The 23,284-nt window shown below is 37.9% G+C and overlaps 1 protein-coding gene across 1 annotated transcript in view; it reads right to left on the bottom strand.

Moving 5' to 3' along the window:
- Positions 1-19,512, bottom strand: part of SUCLG2 (succinate-CoA ligase GDP-forming beta subunit) — a 42,474-nt gene extending 22,962 nt beyond the window's left edge. Inside the window, exon 1 of the mRNA XM_021706375.1 lies at positions 19,336-19,512. Within this exon, the coding sequence (XP_021562050.1) occupies positions 19,336-19,512 (177 nt within the window). The remainder of the gene's footprint in view (positions 1-19,335) is intronic.
- Between the last annotated feature and the right edge of the window lie 3,772 nt (positions 19,513-23,284).

The raw sequence follows: 23,284 nt of genomic DNA, 5'->3' as shown, positions 1-23,284 counted from the left end.
AGATCATAATAAATAGACATTTGATGACCATATCCCTTGTACCATACACAGAGTTAAATCCTTGGGATATAGAGAAGAATAAGATATCATCACTGTCCTCAAAGAATTCAAAGTCTAGTTTGAGAGGCAGACCAGCAAACTGGCTATTACAATACAGGGTCTACAGTTGCCTCACACAGCCAAGACCAGGGCAGAGGACAGTGATGCAGGTGGCTGCCATGAGACAGGCTTTTTGGAACAGGTGATGTTCTACAGACAAAGGCTCTGACATAAGGGGAACAGCCAGGACAAAGGCAGAGATGTCACCCAACTTATTTCACTGAGGAACTCATGGTTGATTGGGGAAGTAACCCAAGATGATACAGATGCGGGAGAGAGTGGCTGGTGCCAGAGGCCAGGGATGGGAACTTAGTTCCTTTTATTCCTTCCATTATCTGAACTGGGTGAAAGCAAGTCTTGAAAGCAGCTTCCCTGAAAGATAGAGGGGAAGTGATAGGAGAGGCACAGAGGGACAGAGAGAAGAGTGAGTGCTTGAGAGAATGAGGAAAACAGAGTGGCCACGTGAGAGCATGAGAGAGAGAGCACTAAACAAGCAGTGAGAGGGGTAGCATGAGAGAATGCAAGAGAACACGAGAATGGGAAAGGGAGTGAGGGGGGAGGCAGAGAGGTAGGGAAAAGAGGAAGAGGTGATGGAAGAGGGAGAGAGGGAGAGGGGAAGATGGGGAGAGGATGCAAAACAGAGTGTGAGAAAACAAGCTGTGAGAAAGAGAGAGGAGGAGAAAGAGTCTGACCAAGACCAACAAAGCAGTTAGGATTTCTATAAGAGCAGCAAGACAGAAGAACACAGCTGCTTAGCTCAGGGACACAGGATTGTTTAGGACACACTGTATACCTCAGTGCACTAAGAGGAAAATCACCACCCAGGGTGAAGAGAAGACCCCACTCAACCAGAGATTATGCCACTCTCGCCTCTCTCCCACTACAAAGTAATGTGCTGCAGTCATGTACTTTAATGGAAATCTGATTTAAGGTTCACTCTGGGCCAATTTCTATAATTAACTACTGTAATCTGCAATCTCAAACTGAGAATGAAATTAAGACAGTTTAAAAATGAAAGCCTCACGACATCGTTATTATTATTTAGCATTTATAAAGCATGTCAAATTTTCAGTGTGTGCCTCACATGTTCATTCATTTCACAACTACTAACTGCTGTTCCATGACAATACCAACAGCAACTTTTAATTGTCTTTTGTTCTTGTTGTTCCTGGCAAAGAGAAAGTTAAAAAAAAAAAAAAAAAAGTCAGTGCTAGGTCTATTTAAGTACCCAGAGACTCTCCCGGAAGATCCCTAAGTGCTTTTGGGAAGAGAAGCTTTTTCAAATTCTCGAGTGAGAATTACGCGGGTTGCTATTTACTGTTTCACGAAAGTAAAGATCATCTAATGAGGCAGTGTAGGTGCCAGATACAGAGCCAAGGTCCCCAGCCAGCTGCTCCCAAGACAAGCCTGTAGTGACTGCTGGCAGCTGTGCAGGTGGTCGGACAGTCCAAATGCAGGTTTTTCAAATGTCTGTGGCTGTTTGCCTTTGTAAAATACACCCTGGTTGCAGATTTTAGTCCACAATTAAAAGCAAAAAACGAACTTCAAAAGAAGAAAGGCAACAGCCTTTGCTATTTATCAAGCTCCTCTCAACCCTCCCTAAAATAAGTAAACCAACAAAAATCAATACTAAAACCCTTTTTGGGAACACAGATCTTTTTTTGGAGTATCTGATAAACATTAGGGACCCTCGGTCAGATGAATTCATACACAAACACTTTTCTGGATGATTTTAGATATGTCCCATGACTGTCCCACTCCTGTCGGGTACAGCCTCAAAGGTAGACAATGACAAGTGGTAAGTTAACACAGCATATGCACAGGGGATAGGAGTATAAGTTTCAGGAGAATTGTGAATTACTTACAACTATCAACAGTTGTATATTTACAACTATCTATAGTTGTGTGTGAATGTCAACTTTTCTGGGAGAGTTCATAATCTTTAAAAACTGATATACTCAGAATAATTGCAAATACAACAATAATTAACATACACTAAATATTTAGGTGTTATTCATTCAGTATTCTAATTATTTTACATGTTTTAAAACATTTAACCCATGAGTATTCTAGAAGGTGGGTATAATTATCCCCACTTAAAAGACAAAGAAACTGAGTTGATGATCTGGAAGAATCACTAAGACTACAGCTTTACCTACTGTCAAAAGTCCTTCAGAGCCAGTAAACCTATTTGGCCTCAATACATGTTATAAGCCATATGTGCAATGTTTAGTATTTTCTCATTCATTACCACAGTCAATTCTGCCATTACTTGTGAGACACATATTATCTACCCCATTTTACAGATGAGAAAAGCAAGTCTCAGAGAGGTAAAAACTTGTGCCAAATTATACAGCCAGTATGTTGTCAGGTTCAAAAACTGAACTCTCTTCAACATTATCCTGACTTCCTTTAATGAAATGCAATGTTGCCAGACAGCTCGATAAAAAGTGAGTTATTCATTCAATATATATTCTTGAGGGTTTACTCTGTGCTACCTATTCTTTTAACACTGGGTGTGGTCAGTAGCTAAGCAAGAATGATTTTAAAATTAGACAAAATGTTCTATATCTGTATCTAAAATTACAAACCATGATCATAGTTATGAAGGGAAAGAAAACATTGGGTACTATGGGAAGAGTAAGCTGGGACCCACGTTAGACTGGGTAGTTAGGGTGGGCTTCTTGGAGGCAGACACATTAAAGCTAGAGTCTGAAGGACAATCAGGAAGAGGCCAGGTAGACTGAGAGGGAGAAAAGTATCTTAAGACTGCAGAATATCACAGGTAAAGGTCAAGGGGCAGCAAAGAGCTTGGTGCAACTGAGAAATTGAACAAAAACTGGAGCATCAGGTGCCTGGGGCTTGGGAAGTAGAGTGGTAGATATCAGACAGGCCACTCCTGCAGAAATCAATCACACAGAGTCTCACGGAGCAAATGCCGTGAGAAAGAGATTGAAAAGTTTTTTGTTTCAAGACACCTACACAAACTTCTGAGAGGTCAGGAAAGGAACTAATATTTACCTAGCATCCATAATGCACTTATATTAAATCTATAAGATACTTTTTTAAATCTCCATTTTATGGATAAACTGAGGCTCAGAGAGTTTAGGGTTTGCTAGCTATTAAGTAGTCACAGTTCAAACCAACATCTGTTTCATCACAGCCTATGTAGGGCAGTCGGAAATAGCTGGGAAAACTGGGGAGCCGCTGACATACACCAGGTGTCAGCAAACTTTTTCTGTTAAGAGCTAGTCAGTATACAAGTTAGTCTCCATCACAACTACTCAACTCCTTTGTTCCAGCACCAAAGAGTCATTGACAAATAGTATGTAAATGAATGAGCATGGTTGTAGTTCAATAAAACTTTATTTACAAAAACAAGAGATGAGTCATATTCGGCCACAGGCTATAGTTTGCTAATCCCTGACACAGACATGATTTGGTTCATTTCCCTCTCAAATTCACTGCAAATGCACTATCCATCCTTCTTTGCATCACTTGATATATCTTTGACAGCACTTCTCAGACTTTGAGTTGTCTTTCTTTGTTGCATCATTTTCTTGCCACCACTGACATTAAGGTATCCAGGCTTAGTGGTAGCTGACTACATAAATGTGTCCATTCCAACTTTAATACAATTCCTTCAGAATAAAACCTGTTATCTTTAACAAATTCATAAAATAAATGTCTCTGCTTATTCTTTTTTCCTCCCTGACATTGGTTGGAAGTAACATATAGACTTCCACAATAAAGCCAGCCATTTTGCAATGATTATTGTAAATAGTTAAGTCCTATACTATATCTAAAATACTGTAGCATATATGAAAGCACAGTAAGTGCAACTATTGGGTTTTGTCTCTGCCTATTCCAATCTGGAATGCTAACTTTTAGTCCCACTGCAGTGAACATTATGTTGATAAAAGTCAAGCAAGCATTGTATATATTAGTCAAGTTAAGAACTTTTTAAAAAACCACAAGTTATTTTAATTCTGAACGTTATTGCTCTTGCTTAAGCATCTGTTTTTGTGAAACTTTTTTGTTTCTCTTTTTTGTTGTTGTTTTTATTTTCCTGATGAATTCTAATCATGTCTTCTAATCCATTGGCAGCCAACGAAGGAAAATAAATGGTGAAGGAAATTAGATGCAGCTTGGATAATTGATGTTTGTATGCCTGGCTATAATAAAAATACTCTGCTAAATTAGAGGGGAGTCTAAATGGATTCAGTCAATAAGGAAGTGATTCAGGTGAGGAATTCATTCTTGGGCTTTGTTGTAATCTTACAAATAAACCAACAGATCAGTTCAATTGGGACCAGATTTGCCTTCTGTTGAAATCTCGAAATCCTGGTGAGCTGCTCATGCTTACTTTTCTAACTTTAGTTTGTTCTAGAAGTTTGAAATTTCTTTTCTTTTGTATGAGCACTAGGATCCTTGGGTTACAGCGATTCATGTATCCCCTAAGTAGCCAAAAATGACATGTGAAAAGCAGCAATTCTTGAAAAACATCCTCCTATTCTGCCCTTTTAATTTCTTCCAAGGAAAAAAGAAACAATTTTACTAAGTTCACAAGCCAATCTGAAGATCCCAGAATCTAAAGAAAATATCTTAAATATCACCCTTAATACCAAATAATATTTCAGCATTTTTAATTCATCAATCAAGATAAACCAACCATTTTATTCCAGCTTTTCTAAACCAATAGCTTGGAAATGACATCTGATGGATGGATCCTCCAGAAACAGTATTTTGATGGAGAGCCACGTTTCCACAGCTTGACCTCTGAGAGCCAGAGTGAACGAACCTAGGGAAATGGATCTAATCTACTTCCAATTTGTCAATTCTCTTTTCCCTAAATTCTTCACCCTGCTTACATCCTGTAATTTTCTCCTCACTAGAATAAGTAAAATCATACGCAGGATTAACATTCATTGAGTGTTAATTTTCTTAGGTGTTAAGAATTATGTACTACAATCTTCCCTGGTAAATAAACTGAGACTCAAAGAGCTTAAATAACATATTCAAGGTTACATAGCTACTAAGCGACAGGGTTAGGATTTGAACTAAGTCGGTCTTAACTTCAAAGTCTATGCTATTTCCACTCCCTTTGGTAGGCTCTTTGTAACCAGTAACTCTCATGATTAGTCAAGATTCCCAGCTCTATTTTGGTACTATTTCCAAGCTTCAAAGACATGCTCCTCAGTCTCATATTCTGGTGCCTAAGTATTTCTTTTTTCACGTTATTATTTTTTATTCCAAGTATATCTTATTCTCAAATCTCACAGTTCAATTAAAATCAATCAGAGGTAAGATATCTTTAATAGGTCTGCAGACTAATAGGCTTTGGTCCAATACAAGCCATATTTCCTGTTTACTGATAAAAGAGCTGTCCAGCCGGGCACAGTGGCTCAAGCCTGTAATCCCAGCACTTTGGGAGGCCGAGGTGAGGGGACTGCCTGAGCCCATGAGTTCAAGAACAGCCTGGGCAACTTGGTGAGACCTCATCTCTACAATAAATCAAAAAATTAGCCGGGCATGGCAGCACATGCCTGTAGTTCCAGCTATTTGGAAGGCTGAGGCAGAAGGATCGCCTGAGCCCAGCAGGTCGACGCTGAGGTGGCTGTGAGCGTGCCAACTCAAAAAAAAAAAAAAAGCTGTCCAGAGCTTATGGTTTGCAATCCCTATTTAGATGGGGCTGGGGAGTGGTAATGATGGTATAAGAATGGATCCTGGACTTCAAAACCTAACTCTGTTATGAACTGAAATAGATGTCCTTAACAAGACCCCTTTCTGCAGACTGATAAGATCCTCTTCCCCTGACACGAAATGTATCCGTTTGCCACTGTTACTATTTATAATTATGATCATGAAAATTCTAGTGAAGAGACATCATCATCAACACAGACTGTAGACATCAGAGAGTAGAATGGCCATTGGAAGACAGGATAACTCTGCTCTTTGCATGTGGCTATTTGTGGTGCTATGTTGAGAACAATGATGGGACCACATATCTGGTTCCATAGTGGAGATCTTTGACCTGTTAACGACTCCTGCCCTGGGAGAGGATGATAGAGTCACACAAGTGTATTATATACTTGTTTCCCTGTCTTTGGAGTTACATAATACATTAATACATGTTTTTGTAATTACAATCTAAGGTTTAATTTGGCAACACTATGCCTCCTTTAATGACTTTCACAAGAACATATTGGGCAGTAAGGAAAATCAATTCATACCCAACATAATCACCATCAATCTCATTTATTATATATATAAACCAAAAAATTTAAATATAGACTGCCAGCTCGAGATAGGATAGGCACCTTCCATTATGAATACTGGTTTAACAGTTTAAAAAATACTGTGAATATTTTACCATATAAATTATAAAGCCATACTTCCTCCCAGAGGAAGTACCTGTTTCCTTAGGTCAAAGTTTTCCAAAGTGTATTCTATGAAAGTGTATACTATCAGGCCTAAGTAATACTCCCTGAAAAACAAATCATCTTCTGGTCAAATAATCTGGATTCTAGCTTATGAGAGCTTTCGCAGACCATCTGTGTTCTACCTTTTAACACTCTAATTTAGTCATTTTCTGCCAAAGAGTCAATGGGATGAAAATGTGATCTGCAGAGAACCGTTAAGAAAGGTGTCTGGCTGGGTGCAGTGGCTGAAGCCTGTAATCCCAGCACTTTGGGAGGCCGAGGTGAGAGGATTGCCTGAGCCAACAGGTTCGAGAATAGCCTGGGCAACTTGGTAAGACCTCATCTCTACAATAAATCAAAAAATTAGCTGGGCGAGGTAGTGGACACCTACAGTTCTGTCTAATTAGAAGGCTGAGGTGAAAGGATCGCCTGAGCCCAGTGAGTTGACGCAGGGGTGGCCGTGAGCATGCTACTGCACTCCAGCCTGGGTGATGGAGTGAGACTCCAACTCAAAAAACAAAGGTGTCCAGGAGCTGGTGTACTTGTGGTGAGGTGGCATAAGGATCTAGGGTCCTTCCTCCACATGGATGCTAATTATTTCACTATTTAGGTCAAATGCATGGCATCTGCACAAGTGGAAGGCATTCATAATCAAGAACAGCCACCATGAATGTCCCGGCCAAGGGTGGCATAGGAATGCTTCCCCAGTTGCCAGCAAACATAGTAGTTAGTAATGGTTAAGTCAGGTATTAAAAGGATTTTCAGGAGAGGAAAAAATATAAAGATGGAGATATTGATTGGCATTATAAGAAGGTACAGGAGACAAGGAGTTAAAAGGAGTGAAGGGCACAGAGACTTGGGGAAACAGCACAAACATGCTTTTTATCTTTTACACAGATATTTCTCATATCCTTGTGAACTGAGAATCAGAACTATTGCCATGATTACAAAAGCCACTTGGGCATTTAGAATGGTGAATGCAAGATTCTTTTTAAAGTGCTTTGTGTTTAATTTAGTTCTTGCAAAAACTACCATAATGTATAATTTGGCTACAGAGACGCTTGAAGCAAATTAATTTTTAAAAAAATAGAGCAAGGAGATTTTGGTTCATAGTATTTCATCAAGAGGCATCAAAAGGTTTTAAAAAGCAGATATACAACACTCACTTAAGAAATTAGCAGGCAGGGAATGATGGCTCACACCTGTAATCCCAACAATTTGGGAGGCCAGGGTGGGAGGATTGCTTAAGTCCAGGAGTTCAAGGCCAGTCTAGGAAACATAGTGAGACCCCCATTTCTACAAATAATGGTAGCATGCACTTGTAATCCTAGTTACTCAGGAGGCTGAGTTAGAAGGATCACTTAAGCCCAGAAGTTTTGAGGTTGCAATGAGTTATGATATTGCCACTATAATCCAGCCTGGGTGATAGAGTAAAACCCTGTCTCAACAAGAACAACAAAAAGGCTGGGTGCAGTAGTTCATACCTATAATCCCTTGGGTAGGCCAAGGTGGGAGGACTACTTGAGCCCGTAGAGACCAGACTGGGTCTCTATCAAAAAAAACAAGAATTAGCTGGGCATGGTGGCAAGCACCTATATTCTCAGGTGGGAGGATTGCTTTAGCCCTGGAGGTCAAGGCTGCAGTGAGCTGGGATCGGGCCCCTGCACTCCAGCCTGGTGGACACAGTAAGACTCTGTCTCAAAGAAAAAAGAAAAAGTACTTAGCTATTAGAACTGACTGTTAAGAAATATTGTGGTTACAAAACTGCCTTCCCAACTTAACAGATAATCGCTTTCAAGGCAAAAGACTCCTGGTTCACAATATTTTCTTTGTCACAGGAGCTACATTGGTGCAGATTAAAAATATTTATTGGCACATTCATTCTGAGCAGTATTTCACCCAATCATCTCAGACTTATGCCATCTTGATGAATGTAAATATGGATATTCCATTATCATTAGTTGGAGAGTTAATATAGAGAACACCCATAAAATTGGCAACTTAGTGAAGGACCCATTTATTAATCTATAAACAGGATGTCCATCTATCTACTGTTGCAAGATAATAGTCTCCACAGGGTAACTGTCCCTAAAGAAAAGGGAAAAAAATGCTTCTATGGGTGGTTTCTTCTCCTTTATTTGTGACTGGCATTAATTTAAAAAAATTAGCTAAGCAGAGAGAGCCAAGACTTAGGACCACACAGATTCACACTTCACACCACAGAGAAAAGAAGACAAATTTAGTTAATGGCAAAACCCACTGTTTCTGTAAATAACAAGTCTAATGTAAAATGAAGGTGGAATATAATGATTCTTTGACGCTTCATACATCTGTTCAAATAAACCAATTTGATCATTTAGTTTTCTGGAAAAACAAAGGGTTGACAAAGTTTCATAACAAAACCCCAGTGGATAAATATTTGACTTGGAAAAGAAAAAAATATAAGTTTCTAGCTAAGGTTTCAATAAGATATAAGCTATTTTTTATAGACTAAAATTTATATTAAAATTGTTCTAAGTAAAAGAGTTTTGAAAGCACATACTTATGTTTTACTCATTACAAATCTCACTAGTATATTTGTGAAAAATCAGTTTTCTGCCAAATTTCTTTGTAAAAATAAGTTTCCAATTAATTTCCCAAACTCCGTACTTTTTGTTCATCCCCATAAAATGACTCCAAAGCCAAACCTCATGCCCAGAATCCTAAAACTCCAAAGTTGTCTCTGTTGATAATAATCATTAACATCACACATTTAAATTCAGACAAAATTATGAGAAAAACAAATAACACTCCAGGAAAGTTACTCATTCAAACATTTGTAATTATAAAAATCAACATCCCATTTGAATTAGGGCTCTTTTGAAATGCCTGGGCAGGACTGGTGCCTGGCAATATTTAATAAGGAGGAGAGAAATTTCATAGAATTCATTCTATGCCTACTGGCATCAGATGTCACTGTCACCAAAAGACATCTTCAGCTGTAGGCAATATTCCAAAATTACTGATATCACTGTCTGACCTTGTTGTAATCTGTTGTGTAGAAGTCTGATTTATTTATTTAGCTGTTCAGCAAATGTCAGTATACCATGTCTGGAGCAAAATAAACAATACATTGGTAAAGCACTCCCCACCTCCTATTAAGAATGAAATTTAACAAAACTCTTTCCACCTCAAAGCATCTAAACAATTGATTGGCCACACCTTCTCCCACCCAAGGTTAACCTTTTGTGAATATCTTGGTATTCTCTGGCTGGTACACTCTTTTTACAAAAGGATTCCAGAATACTCTATTCCCTGAGGCGCATGTTCAACAGATCATCAAAACATTGTCATTTGGGACCTGTCTGTGCTGCAGTTCTTTTCGGGGCCTCTCAAGGTACTGTCCGCTTTTTTCCAACCTGCTCTTGGCCCTGAGAGCTGCCTACAGAGACCAGATCAAAGGGCTCCTTTCCCATCTGGCACCTGGGAAGTCCTGGCAGGAGGAGAGGAAATCAGGCACATTTATTCCCCCAAGTCTCTCCCAGCAAGGTTGTCCTGGGTGGCTATTTCCTCCACAGACGGTATCCAAGCATTTCAAGAAAATTTTCATTATAGGACTTTCTCTTCTGGTCAAGTAACCGACTCCTTCTCTCTTTATTTTTTATTTAATTTTATTTTAGAGTTGTGGGGTACATGTGAGGATTTACTACACTGCATGCAGCTGGAACTACAGGCAGGTGCCACCATGCCCAGTTTACCCACCTTTCAATGAAATTGTTTGTTTCTATCCTGTCAGCTTGTCTGAGTTCCTCATAGATCCCGGATGTTAGGCCTTTGTGGGATATATAGCTTGTAAATATTTTCTTCCCATTTTGTGGGTTGCCTTTTTTACTTTCTTGATGGCTTCTTTTGCTGTGCAAAAATGTTTTAGTTTGATAAGGTCCCACCTGTCAATCTTAGCTTTTGCTGCATTTGCTTTTGCTCCTTCTTCCTTCCAGCTTTGGGACATAAGAGAACCCTGGCTGCTAGCCCCAGGTATCTGCACTCCCCACATACCCTCATTATTAATCTTTTAAAAAATAAACTCTCCTCTATATGCCATGAAGTGTGTGAGTCATCGCTTCCTTTCAAATCTAACGAATAACATACGATTTTGACCAACCTGGCTTGATCTTGGAAAAATCCACTCAACCTTCTAGAACTGGGAGGTTAATTTTGCATTCAGTTTTCCCCCCTCTATGATGTCCATGGTCATGAGCTACACAATGAAATAAAACTCAAATAAATCTGAACATTCTCAATACAAGCTATTAAACAAGTGTTATTAAGCACTCTTTCACTGGTTCTTTTTGGGAGATGGTTATTACCTAAGAATCTGAAATTATTGCTCATTAGCTGTCTGAATCTATACCCAAGTTAAGGGCAGAAAAAGAAAAAAACAAGCCAAACGCTTTATTATCTTGGGTCCTGTCCATTATAAATGACAGATGATGCCCTGTCAGGTGAAAACAAGCTTCTCAGCACTAAAATGGCTTCATTTAGTTTATTAGCCACAAACGAAACTAAGGAAGGCCCATCTAGAAGGTGACTTGCAATCCTTATTTTCAGCATAATAAAAGATGGGCTCAATAAGATTGAATTCTCATGTGATCTTCCAGTCTGTCTAAGGAAGGAACACTGGTGACAGGTAGACAAACTCAAGAGATGGTTAATAAGTAAAAATGTAGGTCTGCAACCTTGAACAAAAATGATGTTTAACGTCCATGAAATGTCAATGACCCAGCTGCAAGCAGTCACCTCAAATTTATCTCAAAAGCCACATTATTTTGTTCTTTACTAAGCAAATAAACTGTATCTTGAGCTGTTAATAGTCAACAACAAAATATACCCAAAGGGAACATGAATAGGATGACTTAACAACCAAGAAAAACAATGGGAGGAAACAGAAGCCCTCAAATCCCATAACTTCCACCTGGCTTTTCCAGAAAGTGAGCAGCACCTGGTAAGGACAGACACGCACACACAAGACCTGAATCCACCACCTAGGTGTTTGCTTTCCTGATAGGCTAGAGCATGCTTTTTCTTCCCTACCCTGTAACTGCCCTTTATTCTCTGATACATTTGGACAAAGGTCCCTGTTTGTAGAAGCTTAACTCATCCATGTTAACACACATGTCCCTCAGTATGGGCTTATTTCATGAATATGTACTTTCCTACATGCTGGATTCAAAAGGTAGTCTTGAATCTATTTAATGCCCACTTTGTGTCCTACCAAAGTAGACACTTCTGGGTTGACAAAAATATTTTTATGAGTGTCTTGAAGTGGCTCTTCATTTCTTTTTAAGATTACCTTGAATATCTTGTCAAAGTTCTCACTCCAGAAACCTCGGGAAAGTATTTTGTGTCCCTTTCTTGAATTTGTCTACATGTCACCTGTGTTCCTCCTTTAGCCAGACTGGAAGACCACATAAGAATTCAATCTTACTGAGCCCATCTTTTATTATGCTGAGACTAGCTGAGGTCATCTCCCATTTTGTTTGCTCTGACTAGATGATGGTTCCTGTAATGTCCATTTCTGCTACACAGTGGGATCTGCTGAATCTCCTTTAAAACTATGTCATCTAGTTAAATTCCAAAGTTCTTGTCAGTTACCTGGGAAGACTGTAATCTCTGCCTAGTTAGATTTGAGACTAGGAATTCCATTTGTCTCTTGCGATAGTTTCACATGGTTTTTTTTATGGATGTATGACGTACACTGATGTTGGCATACTTCTTATGGAAGATTATCCTAACTAAACTGCAGAGCGCTGATTGTTAATTGTGGGGTTACAAACTCAGAGTCCACAGGGTCAGGAAGGCGAGTAAATCAGTAGAAAGTCTTGGATTAAGACAACACAAAGTACTCTGACATAGCAGAGAGGTTGTGCCCCTTAGGGGCAGTTGCTACCTAATCTATGCAATTGTTACCATGGGAGTGCAGGAATAATTTGCTCAGATCTTTCTAGTTTTCAAAAGTCAGACATCTAGATATCTAAAAACCCTGAGATTACTAGACAAAATGCATCTGAGGGCCACACCTGTTGGTGGTGGTTAACCTTTACAGCTCCGACACTAGCCAGATGTATCAACATCCTGGAAGATGATTTACAGATCAGTGCATGTCTTTTCTGATGCTGTTGCCACGCTCTCCAGTTTTTTGACTGTCCTTCTCTCCTAAAGAATTTGAAAATCTTTGCATGTAATGAAATATTCTGTGGAAAACTGCTGCATATGTGAAAGAAGGAATGTAGAACAAAGCCACAAAGAGAGGGAAAAATAAAACCCAAACAAGTTGGGAGAGGGTAACCAAGCAGGATTTTTAGGCTAGAGAAGGGAGAACTAAAGCATTACCAAACATAAATCCACACATGGTAACAATGATATAAAGGCTGAAAGCAGTAGCTACCACTTATTAATCACTTATTAGATCCCAGGCACTTGGCCAAGTTTTTTGTTTTGTTTGTTTGATTGTTTGGAGTTGGGGTATTACTCTGTCACTCAGGCTGGAGTACAGAGGCATGATCATGGCTCACCACAGCATTGACCTCCTGGGTTCAGGCAATCCTCCAGCCTCAGCTTCCTGAGTAGCTGGGACTATAGGCATGCACAACCACACCTGGCTAACTTTTTGATATTTTTTGTAGAGACAAGGTCTCACTATGTGGCCCACGCTGGTCTCGAACTCCTGGGCGCAAGCAATCCTCCTACCTCGACCTCTCAAAAAGCTTGGATAAGACACCGCACCTGGCCATATTTTATATGTACTTACTTACAGTTCACCAAAACCCTGTGAGGAATGTAATTACTTTCCATATTTTACAGATAGCATACAGTATAGATGCATCAGATGACTCTCCTAGGATTATACATTTGGTAAGTGTAGACCCTCACCTGATTCCAGATCTACTGTATTATGTGGTTTGTGCTATACTTTCACTATAACACCTTCAGTCACCTCATTGGTGTGCTTGACTCATGTCCCTGGCATAGCATAAAATGAACTTTCTATACATCTAAATCCAACACTTTAAACATGGAATAAACCCTTCCATGAAAATCTCCTTCTGTGGTGGTTTCAAAATATGCCCACAAATTCCTTAGTGTTCCTCCCTCTAAGATCTAGAGCTTAATTTTTCTCCTCTGGAGGATGGGCAGAATATGGAGGAAGTGATGGTATGTGACTTCTAAGACCAGGTCATGAAAGGTATTGGGGCTTCTTCCTCTTTGTTCTCTCTCAGATCATTCCTTCTGGGGAAGCCAAATGCATGTCATAAAGATACTCAAGAGTATTCTATCAAGCAAGGTAGTGAGTCCTCCTGCTAACTGCCAAGTAAGTGAGTCATCTCGGAAATGGATCCTTCTGTCCCAACCCATCAAGTCTTCAGATGACCATGTACCAGGTTTACTTCTTGACTGCAACCTCATAAAAGACCCTGAGGCAGAACCAACCTATAAACGAAAACCAGATGTCATTTACCGAATAATTCAAGGTTAAATTGTTTGTTTGTTGGTGGGCAGAGTAGAGTTCTTTTCACTAAGGGCTTAAATAGGTGTTTCAATAGGACATGTTTAGCACTTAAATTTATGGCAGATTACCCAATAAGCATGGATATACTTTTACTATTTACTGACTACATATTGGAATTGAAATCAATCATCTGTTCTTTTCAAATTATTGATAGTTGCCATTTCATGTGTGTGAAAAATGAAATGTGAAAAATATACATATATTTGGGATAAAAAAGAAACTAATCCTTTGTCATATTAAGATATATTAAACTATAAATATTAGGAAATGACATTTTTTAACAGGATGATTTTCTTAAATTTTATATGTGGGAAAAAATTCCATTATGATACTGCTTTGGAATATGCTAGTTTCTTTTTTTTTCCAACGAAGACCATGCACAGAGAATATAAGATAATTGGATATCACATTAGTATCTTACTTCTCTGAAATAAGTAAGTTGTACTGATTTCTAAAATGATCTGTTATATATTCCTTGAGTCTTCAAGTACAAAGTTTGTTAAATGAAAAGTCCTGTGGAATTAACACCGCAGTTCCACCTTAAAAAATTGCAGGAAATAATCCAAATTTGTTAAGGACATTGCTAAGTATGGGACTATTCGCACAAAGTTTAATCAATTTCATGACGACATCTACTTCAAACCCTGACATCATGATTGTACTGTATAATACAGATTATTGGAAATTATTAAAATATGTAGCTTAGTACTACGATAACTGTTAAGGCAAGATCAATATGAAATATTACTGAGACAGGTATCCACTAGAGGCCAGTGTAATTCAGCATGGAGAAGGAATTTATAATCAATCCCTGTGGAAAAACCAACATTATTTCTTCCACTTAAAAAGTGGAGCTCTCATGAATTGGAGAAAAAAAATGATGACGAAAGCTTTTTTGGATTCTCTAAAGAGAAAGTTTCAAAGGATAAGAAAGATGAGTTAAGAAAGGATGAGTCATGAAAAATAGGAGCAGTGAGAATTCTTGTCTACAAGAAAAAAAAATAGTACTACCATATATGTATTGTTTGATGTTTCACCAATGTAAGCAAAATTTTTCAAGATATTCAATGTAATTGTAAGCTTTTCAATAAATGTTTCATTTGACAATACTTTGGGAAGAATTAAAGATCTAGAATACCTAGAAAGTGTCACAGAAATCTCATTTTCAGGGCAGTCATCATTGCTAGCTGCCTAGACAAGGCCAAAGATTTTGAAAAGGGATGGAAAAACTGCACATTTGCAATTTCCTTCCCTTTAACAATTTTATTCAGAACAAGTACCAAATGGTTCACTCTCAAACATGGAGTAATTCATATAAATTCACCTGGCACTACATTCATATTGTAAAATACATTTCTTAATAATGGTGCAACATGATGCTTACAATATTTTTTAACAAGGAACTGAACTAGTTCTTCAAAACTAAAAACAGAAGTGGAAATGAAAATCTAATTCTTTAGTAAAGCTTAGAAAATAATAGTTGGTAGGATCCTGAGTAGGAGATTTTACTTTGTAAGAGTAAGGCTGAATAATTTAGATGTATACTCTTTCCCCTCTCCTCCAGCAGAGAAAGGCACCTTATGTAACACGGGCATGCCAAGGAGATTAATGAACCAGAAAATCTTAGAGCTAGGCAGGACCTTAGAGGTCAGCTAGCCACAGTTTGAACCTTTTCAAAGACACAGACCTTCCTCCTTTGCAAAGTGGCCAATTCCATTGTTGAGGTTATAACTGCTTGAGAGTTATTCTTTCCTCTTTATATTGGGGGATCTCATCCAACACACAACAAAACACTCTTCTGGTTCCTGAGGTCAAAAAGAGGAGGGAAGATACAAAGATAAATAATACACTATCCTGACTTTGAGGAGCTGTAAAGTTCTACCCATACAGTCGGTTCTAATTCTGACCTCTGAACCAAAAGCACTGGCTCTATCACTTACTAGCTGTGTGGATTAGTTAGCTTTTTTGGGTTTCAGTTTCTTCATCTTTAAAATGGGGTAATAACAGTACCTACACCTTAAAGGGCTGGTGTCAGGATTAAATGAGATAACTAAATAAAGCACTAAGCCCAGTATCTGGCAAATGGGATGCTCTCATTGTTAGTAATTATTGCTATACACTGTTTAGTTGACAAATAAGTCATTCAACCCTTATCAAACTCCTATGAGCTGTGATTTATTGCCCCTATTATTAGAGACAGGAAAACTGGGACTCAGAGAGGTGAAGTAGGCTACAAGGATCAGTAGTCAGGTATCCTCCGGCACCAAGCCCTCACTGGGTCAGGCATTGTGCTGGGCCCAGGGACCAGGGGGCTGAAGGATACCTGAGCTTTTTATTAAAGGCATTAATCTGTGTCAGATGTTACACTAAGCACATCACAGGTATCAGGTCATTTCACCCTCACAAGAAGTTCAGGTGTTAATACTGGTAGTATTAACTGGCCCACAGTCCTAGAGCTGCTTCATGTCTGAGTAGCAATTTCAAATCAGGTGTATTTGACTGTGTAGCCTAAACTCTTACTCAACATGGTATACTGAAATCAACTGCCCTGTGACCTCACGAGTACCATACACACACTACTATAGTACAACATGACCCTAAATACATGCTAAACAGTCCTTTTTATATTTCCCAAAATAATCCTTTCTTCAGTAAAAAAACAAGCAAAGAAGTAAGCACAAAACAATTCATTAGCAATCAGGTGGGAGACTTGGGTTCTAGTTTTTATTCTGTTCCAAATTAGGTATGAGACTTTGGCAACATCTTTTCATCTCTCATGGCCTCAACTGTTTAGGAAATCCTAGAGAAATATCCTTGCACAAATGTACTAAATGTATAACCAAGTAATGTCAATCATGGTGAAGACCATTAGCACTAGATTGTTGCTTTTATTACACTATGATGTGTTAACATAAATATTTTGCCACTATAAAAAGGAAAGATGATAAAATCATTCATTGGGAAGATGGGGCTTAGAAACTCAATGTTTTGTCATCTACTGCTACATATCTAGGTCAAATGTGGCTTTATGGATAAATGAAGATTGAGGGGAAAAAACTGCAAATTGAAAGAGTTTAATTAGAGTATAAGTATGCTGTCAGGAGAACTAAATTGCATCTTTTGACATAAACTCAACTGGAAAAATAATTAAATTAGGTTTTTTAAAAGCCTATTTTAGGTTACGCTGAGGATGTTGAATATTTCAATGAGAAGCATTTACAATTCTTAGAATAAAAGCAAAGAAGATTTGCAAATTGATCAGTCTATGTGTATGTAGTAAATTTTTTCAAGGTTGGGGGAAGTTTACTCAAATAAAGCAAGTAAATGCAAAACAAAAGTGAATGGCTGTCAGCTTTACATGACTCTCAGAGACTAAGCTTCAATACTTGGGGTTTTTCTTTTACCCTAAATAGCTCTGGGGAACAATAAGGTATGACAGAAATATTATAGAAAAGAATACTCAACACAAGTTTACTAAGATCCTGTAATATGTGTATCACTGTGTTGACCAGAAAGTCATAGTCTTCTGCCTTTACTAATTATATAATCCAGTGGCGAGAGCTTGAACTACAGAGTGAGAAAAGAGATTTCAAAGGCATAGCTCAACTAAAAATGTCTCCTTATAAATCATGAAGCTCCAGTTTGATAGCTACTTTACCATTTACAATGATAATGTCTATGGGGCGATGACCATGGAGTTTTTATAGTCTGTGCATCTCATTAAAGTGTGGGCAGCTGACAGCTAGAGGCACCGATAGCATTACACTGAATAATCTTTAGCTACACCAAGAGAGGTAGTCAACAATCAGAAGGTTGTGAGAATATCCATCACATTAGGCAGAAGCTCCTAGTATAGGAAGTAGAACAGTGTAGCCAGAGCTCTTGAAGACAGATTGATGAGGCTGAAGGAAGTACGTTTCCTTGAATTGGGCTGCCAAGGTTGATCTGGTCTTATTTGTGGATGGTTAATAGGCATACCCAAAGGAGTAATTTCATGCAGGCTCTATTAGAGGGCTAAGTTGATATGAGTACCTAAGTCAGACACTCAAATTTCCTTCTCCTAATGTCTATTAACTTTATTTGGGGCCTCTCTATGCCTGGCCTTTGACTCTATCTTCTTCATCACTCCCTCAATTCTTAGAGCCCAAATACCCACAGATCATGTTGCCTTTGCCAATATTTGCCTGGTTTTCTCTTACCTCCTCCTCCCAAAAATTATTGTAAAGATGGGGCAGAACTTCCTTATTTCTTCTATTGTACGATAAAAGGCCTTTAGACATTTTAAAATTTCTGGCATCAGAATATACCTTAGAATGAATGTCTGCCTTTATGGAAGTGGGCTTTATTCCTGAAACATCATTATTAAAACAGTGACACATCCTCCTATAACTGGGATTGTAGAACAGAATAAACAATGTATTTCCATTATTTAGGTTCTGACCAAGACTGATACTAATACTAATCATATATTGCTTTTCTTCCTCTTCCTCCACTTCACAAAATCTCTAAAGGACCTCAGGTATTTGGTGAAAAATCAGAACTGCAAAAATTGATAGATACTAAGATTTTGCTTTCTGTGAACTCAATCGTCAAGGATTGCTTTAGTGGAATATAAAAGTAAATGATGTCTCATTCAAAAAAGACCAGTAAGTAACATCTCTCAGAAATTATTTTATCCTTGGTTTAAAAAAAGTCTTATCTATCTGGAATAATCTTGTAATCCACTTAAACATTTCTATGTAATTCCTCAATCTCTATAATATACAGTGGTGAGAGAACACAGCCCATTACAGCTAGGGAACAGGAGGAAAAGGGGGGATATAAAGCCTAATTTATCACTTTCTCTACAAACTTGATTATCTTCTTGACATCACTATTTCTGTTCACAGGGATTCAAGGATTCTTTATCATCCCAATCATCCTCCTTTGGATGGACTCCAGTTATTAACATCCCTCCTAAAATGTAGAATGATGTGTTGGAACTGCTGCTCTCTGCAGCTACTTACTGCCCTCAGGTAATACAAGAAAGTGTTTAAGAATATGGAATGTGGTGTAAAATTGCCTGAGCTCAACATACTAGCTTTACACATACTAGTTCTGTGGCCTGGGGTGAGTTATGAACCTCTTCTATGCCTCCTTTCCTTGGCTATAAAACAGATAATAATGCCTTAAAGTACAATAATCCATGAAAAGCATAAAAGCTTGGCACATCATAAGAGCTCAATAACTGTTGGTCATTACTAGTACCACTGCTGTCACCATCATTACCAAGACTGCTGCTTGAAGGAGGACTCCCAATGAACTGCTCAGGACAACAATGATTACAGAAGTGACAGCAGCTTTCCTTAGCCTCCATGATTTGCCATCCCTTTTACCCAACTGAATATCTTGCCTACCATTCCACTTGTTTTCCAACAATCTCTTTACTGCCTTCTGCTTGACCATCCAGGCCAAAAGGCCTTATTCCTTCTCTTCTACCCTTCAATCACGTCTGCTATCAAAACTGTTCAGTGTGCCTATCCAAGGGCTTCCACCCACAATCACCTCTTCTTCCCCCTTACTTTGAGCTAAGAATCATTTTGCACCTGATTAAGTGCTCTTCTAGTTTTAAATTCCATGTCATATAAGATTACTATGATTTATGACTTCTTAATTGACTCATGAATTTACTTTGTCTTTCTAATTACAGGGTAAAGAGCTTGCTATTTTTTTTTATTTGGTATTGTCTTCTTTCATTTAGCGTCATTTTTGGAATACACAATAAGACCTACTTAGTATCAATGGATTGACTTACACCTCTGTTTTAAGTGTGGTAGTTATCCCTACGATTAATATTGGGAACCTTGGAAAGTGTGTGTGTGACAGCTAGTTTTATGTGTCTACTTGACTGGAAAATGGAATGCCCAGATATTTGGTAAAATGTTACTTCTGAAGGGTGTCTATGAGGGTGTTTCCAAGAGAGATTAGCATTTTAATCAGTGGAATGAGTAAAGAACATCACCCTCACCAATGGGGGTGGGCACCATTCAATTTGTTCTGTCAGTGAAGAACAAAAAGATAGAAGAAGTGAGGATCTTCCCTTTCTGTGTCAGATTGTTTAGCTGGACATCTGTCTTCTGTCCTTGGCACTCCTGGTTTTCAAGCCTTCAGATTCAGACTAGAAGCTAAGCCACTGGGTCTCTGGCTCTCAGGCCTTCAAACTACATCACCAGCCTTCTGGGGTCTCTACCTTGCAGGTAGAGATTGTGATGCTTCTCAGCTTCCCTAATTGTATGAACTAATACCTTATAATAAATATCTTTTTATATCTCTCACTAGTCTTATTTCTCTGGAGAGCCCTAATCCAGAAGATGAAGTAAACCTCCTCTGAACACTACAGTACTGCTTAACATTAGGACTTTTGAGGTTTCTAGAAACCCAAAAGAAAAGAAATTTAGTCTCAAATCGAGACCTGTAAAATGTCATCATAAGGTGAAAAGAGTTTAGTACACAGTGAGGAAATAATTCCAGCTCAGGAAGATTCTGTCTTCCTGTAATAAAGAACCTAACCCATTTACCAATTGTCTCGCTTAAAATAAGACACAATTCCTGTGGGAAAGGTTTCAGATCTGAAAGTATTGGGGAATGTTAAGGAGTTCTACTCCAGGAGGTTAGGCAAGAAGGGAGAATTGTCAAGTTTCAGTATTTTAAAATGTTTACTTTTTCTAAACTAAAAAATAAACAAAACAAGGTTAGCAAACAAACAATAACAGAACTCCATAATCATTATTATTTTACTACTTATAAAACTCAGTGTCATATTAGCACCTGGGTCATTAAGGTTGCTTGATGCAATTACTAAAAAAAATGTGACAGCAAATAAAATAGACATACAAGGAAGAACATGTTGGATGAAAGAATTCTGATTATTGGTCAAAATGCTAATAACGTCTCTTTGTACAAACAACAAAAAATCCACATTTCAAACTGCATTTGTTCTGAATATGTATATGAAAATACCTAAACTTTACTTTTGTGCTATTTTAGAAAAAGAATTACCTGAATAAAAAAGTATTAAAATAAGATTGTAAAGAACATACTTAATATATCCATCCCAAAAAACCAAACTTTTCTAGCAATGAAGTTCTTACTTATAAATACTTGATTTCTTAATAATGAGACATTCCTTTCTGTTCATTAAAATAGGTGGCAAAATACATCTATTGACTAAATATCCTTTGCCAACTATAAACACATAATATAATAAATGACATTAAGAATGTAATTCAGAATAGGATCTCTTCCTGCTCATTGACCTTACTATAATAAAATTGAAAGGTTTTACATATTATGAGATAGGATAGTTTTTCATTAAATGATATTCTGATTTTAATGGTTACAGTCACCTGAAATAACTATAGATATGTGTTTTATGTTATTATCTCGCTTTTCCTTTTAGTAAAAATTATTTCCTTTAAAAGTAGCCCACAATTCACATGTGAAACTGAGCCTATTGTTCTAAGATCAGGTTTTAAATAACTTCAAGGAGGAGAGGCCCTTGATAAGAGAGTTAACAATAGAAACCAGGTCACCAACTCAAGACCTGACTTTCTTTATTGTTCATAGACACAAATGCTTGGTTTTAGAAGTGCATTATTATCAAAGAAGCTACTGGACAAAACTATTTCTATGTGCAAATCATATCCAAGAACTAATGCGGTCAACTGACTAGGAAAAGTCAATTCAATCTTCAAATCTACACTAAACACAAATAAATGATAATCACTTAGGGGTCAGCAACTGGTGGCTCCGGTGGGCACTTGGAGACAATGCCTGTTCTCTGTGGGTCGTACAATGAGGATGACTGACCTTAAGAATCGCAGCAAGAGAATGATGGATGGTCTGTTCAGATTCCCTTTGTCCCAACTGCATTTTTCAGCTGTCAAAAGTGTTGTAGCAGGGGCCAGATTTGACAAAGGGTGGCCACTTGGGGGGCTAACTACCTATTCAAGTATACCCTTGTCAAATGACAAGTATCTTTACTTTTAAACCCAGCAAAAGTGGGTTGTTAGGCATTGTTTTGCTGGTTTATTAAACTTGTTTCAATAAACAATTGCAGTTTATGCTAGACTGAGAGCTTCTTATTAACAAATAATGGTCTCAGGAAATGTATCCTGGGGGTCTAGGACAGTACTAGAGGTGATAAAATTAATATAACGATCACCAAGGCCTACCTTTAGAGATAAAGTCACATGGAGTGGTGAAATTCTGGGAGAACCACCACTAAGGAAACTTTCTATGATCAGTTTTAAATGTTCCAGCTACACAAAATTAGTCATCTATTTCAAATTTGTCATTATTTTTATTTCTCATTTCCATCCTTACGCCCAGAGTTTCCTTTTTCTTTACACCCGGTCAAACCCTTCCTATCCTTAGAAACTTCATCTAAGATTCTTCTTGTGACCTCTCTGGGCATAATTACCCTTCATGCTCATCAAGAATGGTGACCCCAATGTATGAGGGTCTAAGTCTTCAGTTTCTACAATATGCTACCCTGCTTCATGCTTCTGTCTTTTATATTCCCGATTTTTAAACCACCAGAATATACAGAGTTATCAAATAATCACATTATACGACTATCTCTCAACTTTTTAAGTTCTTGAGGGTAGAAATGGAAACTTATTTTTGTTACCCCTTCACCTAGAAGGTCCTGCCCACAACACCAAAGTCAGAGTTTTAAAAGAAATGGGAACTTTGTACACATTTATTGAGTTAAATTGAAGAAATGACTACTGTCTCCTGAGCTTCCTTATTTTCTTAAAAATCCAGTGAATAAGCAAGAAATAAACTTGGTAAGAAATAATGATGGTATCTTGTCATGCCATACTGTTCTACCCTAAGTCTGGCAGAAACGTTTATCTATTGTCTGTCCTTTTCACTGTACCTCTGGAGGTGTGGAAGTGACTGATGCTAGCCATTTCCTCTAGTAAAAGTTCAAAAGAGCACTTCTATAAAAGCTACCCACATAAAACATTACTTTATAACCATATGAAAAATCCTAAAGTTGACCTCTAAGATAAGCCACTTTATATGGCTTCCGCAATTTTCTTTAGTGAGTTTTAAAATATTGAGCTGGAATATTACTTGAAGTTTATTTTCTCATTCCATTTACCAGTTGTGACCTAATCTGTGCTTGAAATTGGCTGGAAAGAACCAATTTTATTCAGGTAAACTTTCA

Source organism: Carlito syrichta, unplaced genomic scaffold, assembly GCF_000164805.1.
Source record: "Carlito syrichta isolate Samal-C Ts95f unplaced genomic scaffold, Tarsius_syrichta-2.0.1 Scaffold315490, whole genome shotgun sequence".
NCBI classification, from domain to species: domain Eukaryota; kingdom Metazoa; phylum Chordata; class Mammalia; order Primates; family Tarsiidae; genus Carlito; species Carlito syrichta.
This window is presented reverse-complemented; position numbering and strand designations above follow the sequence as displayed.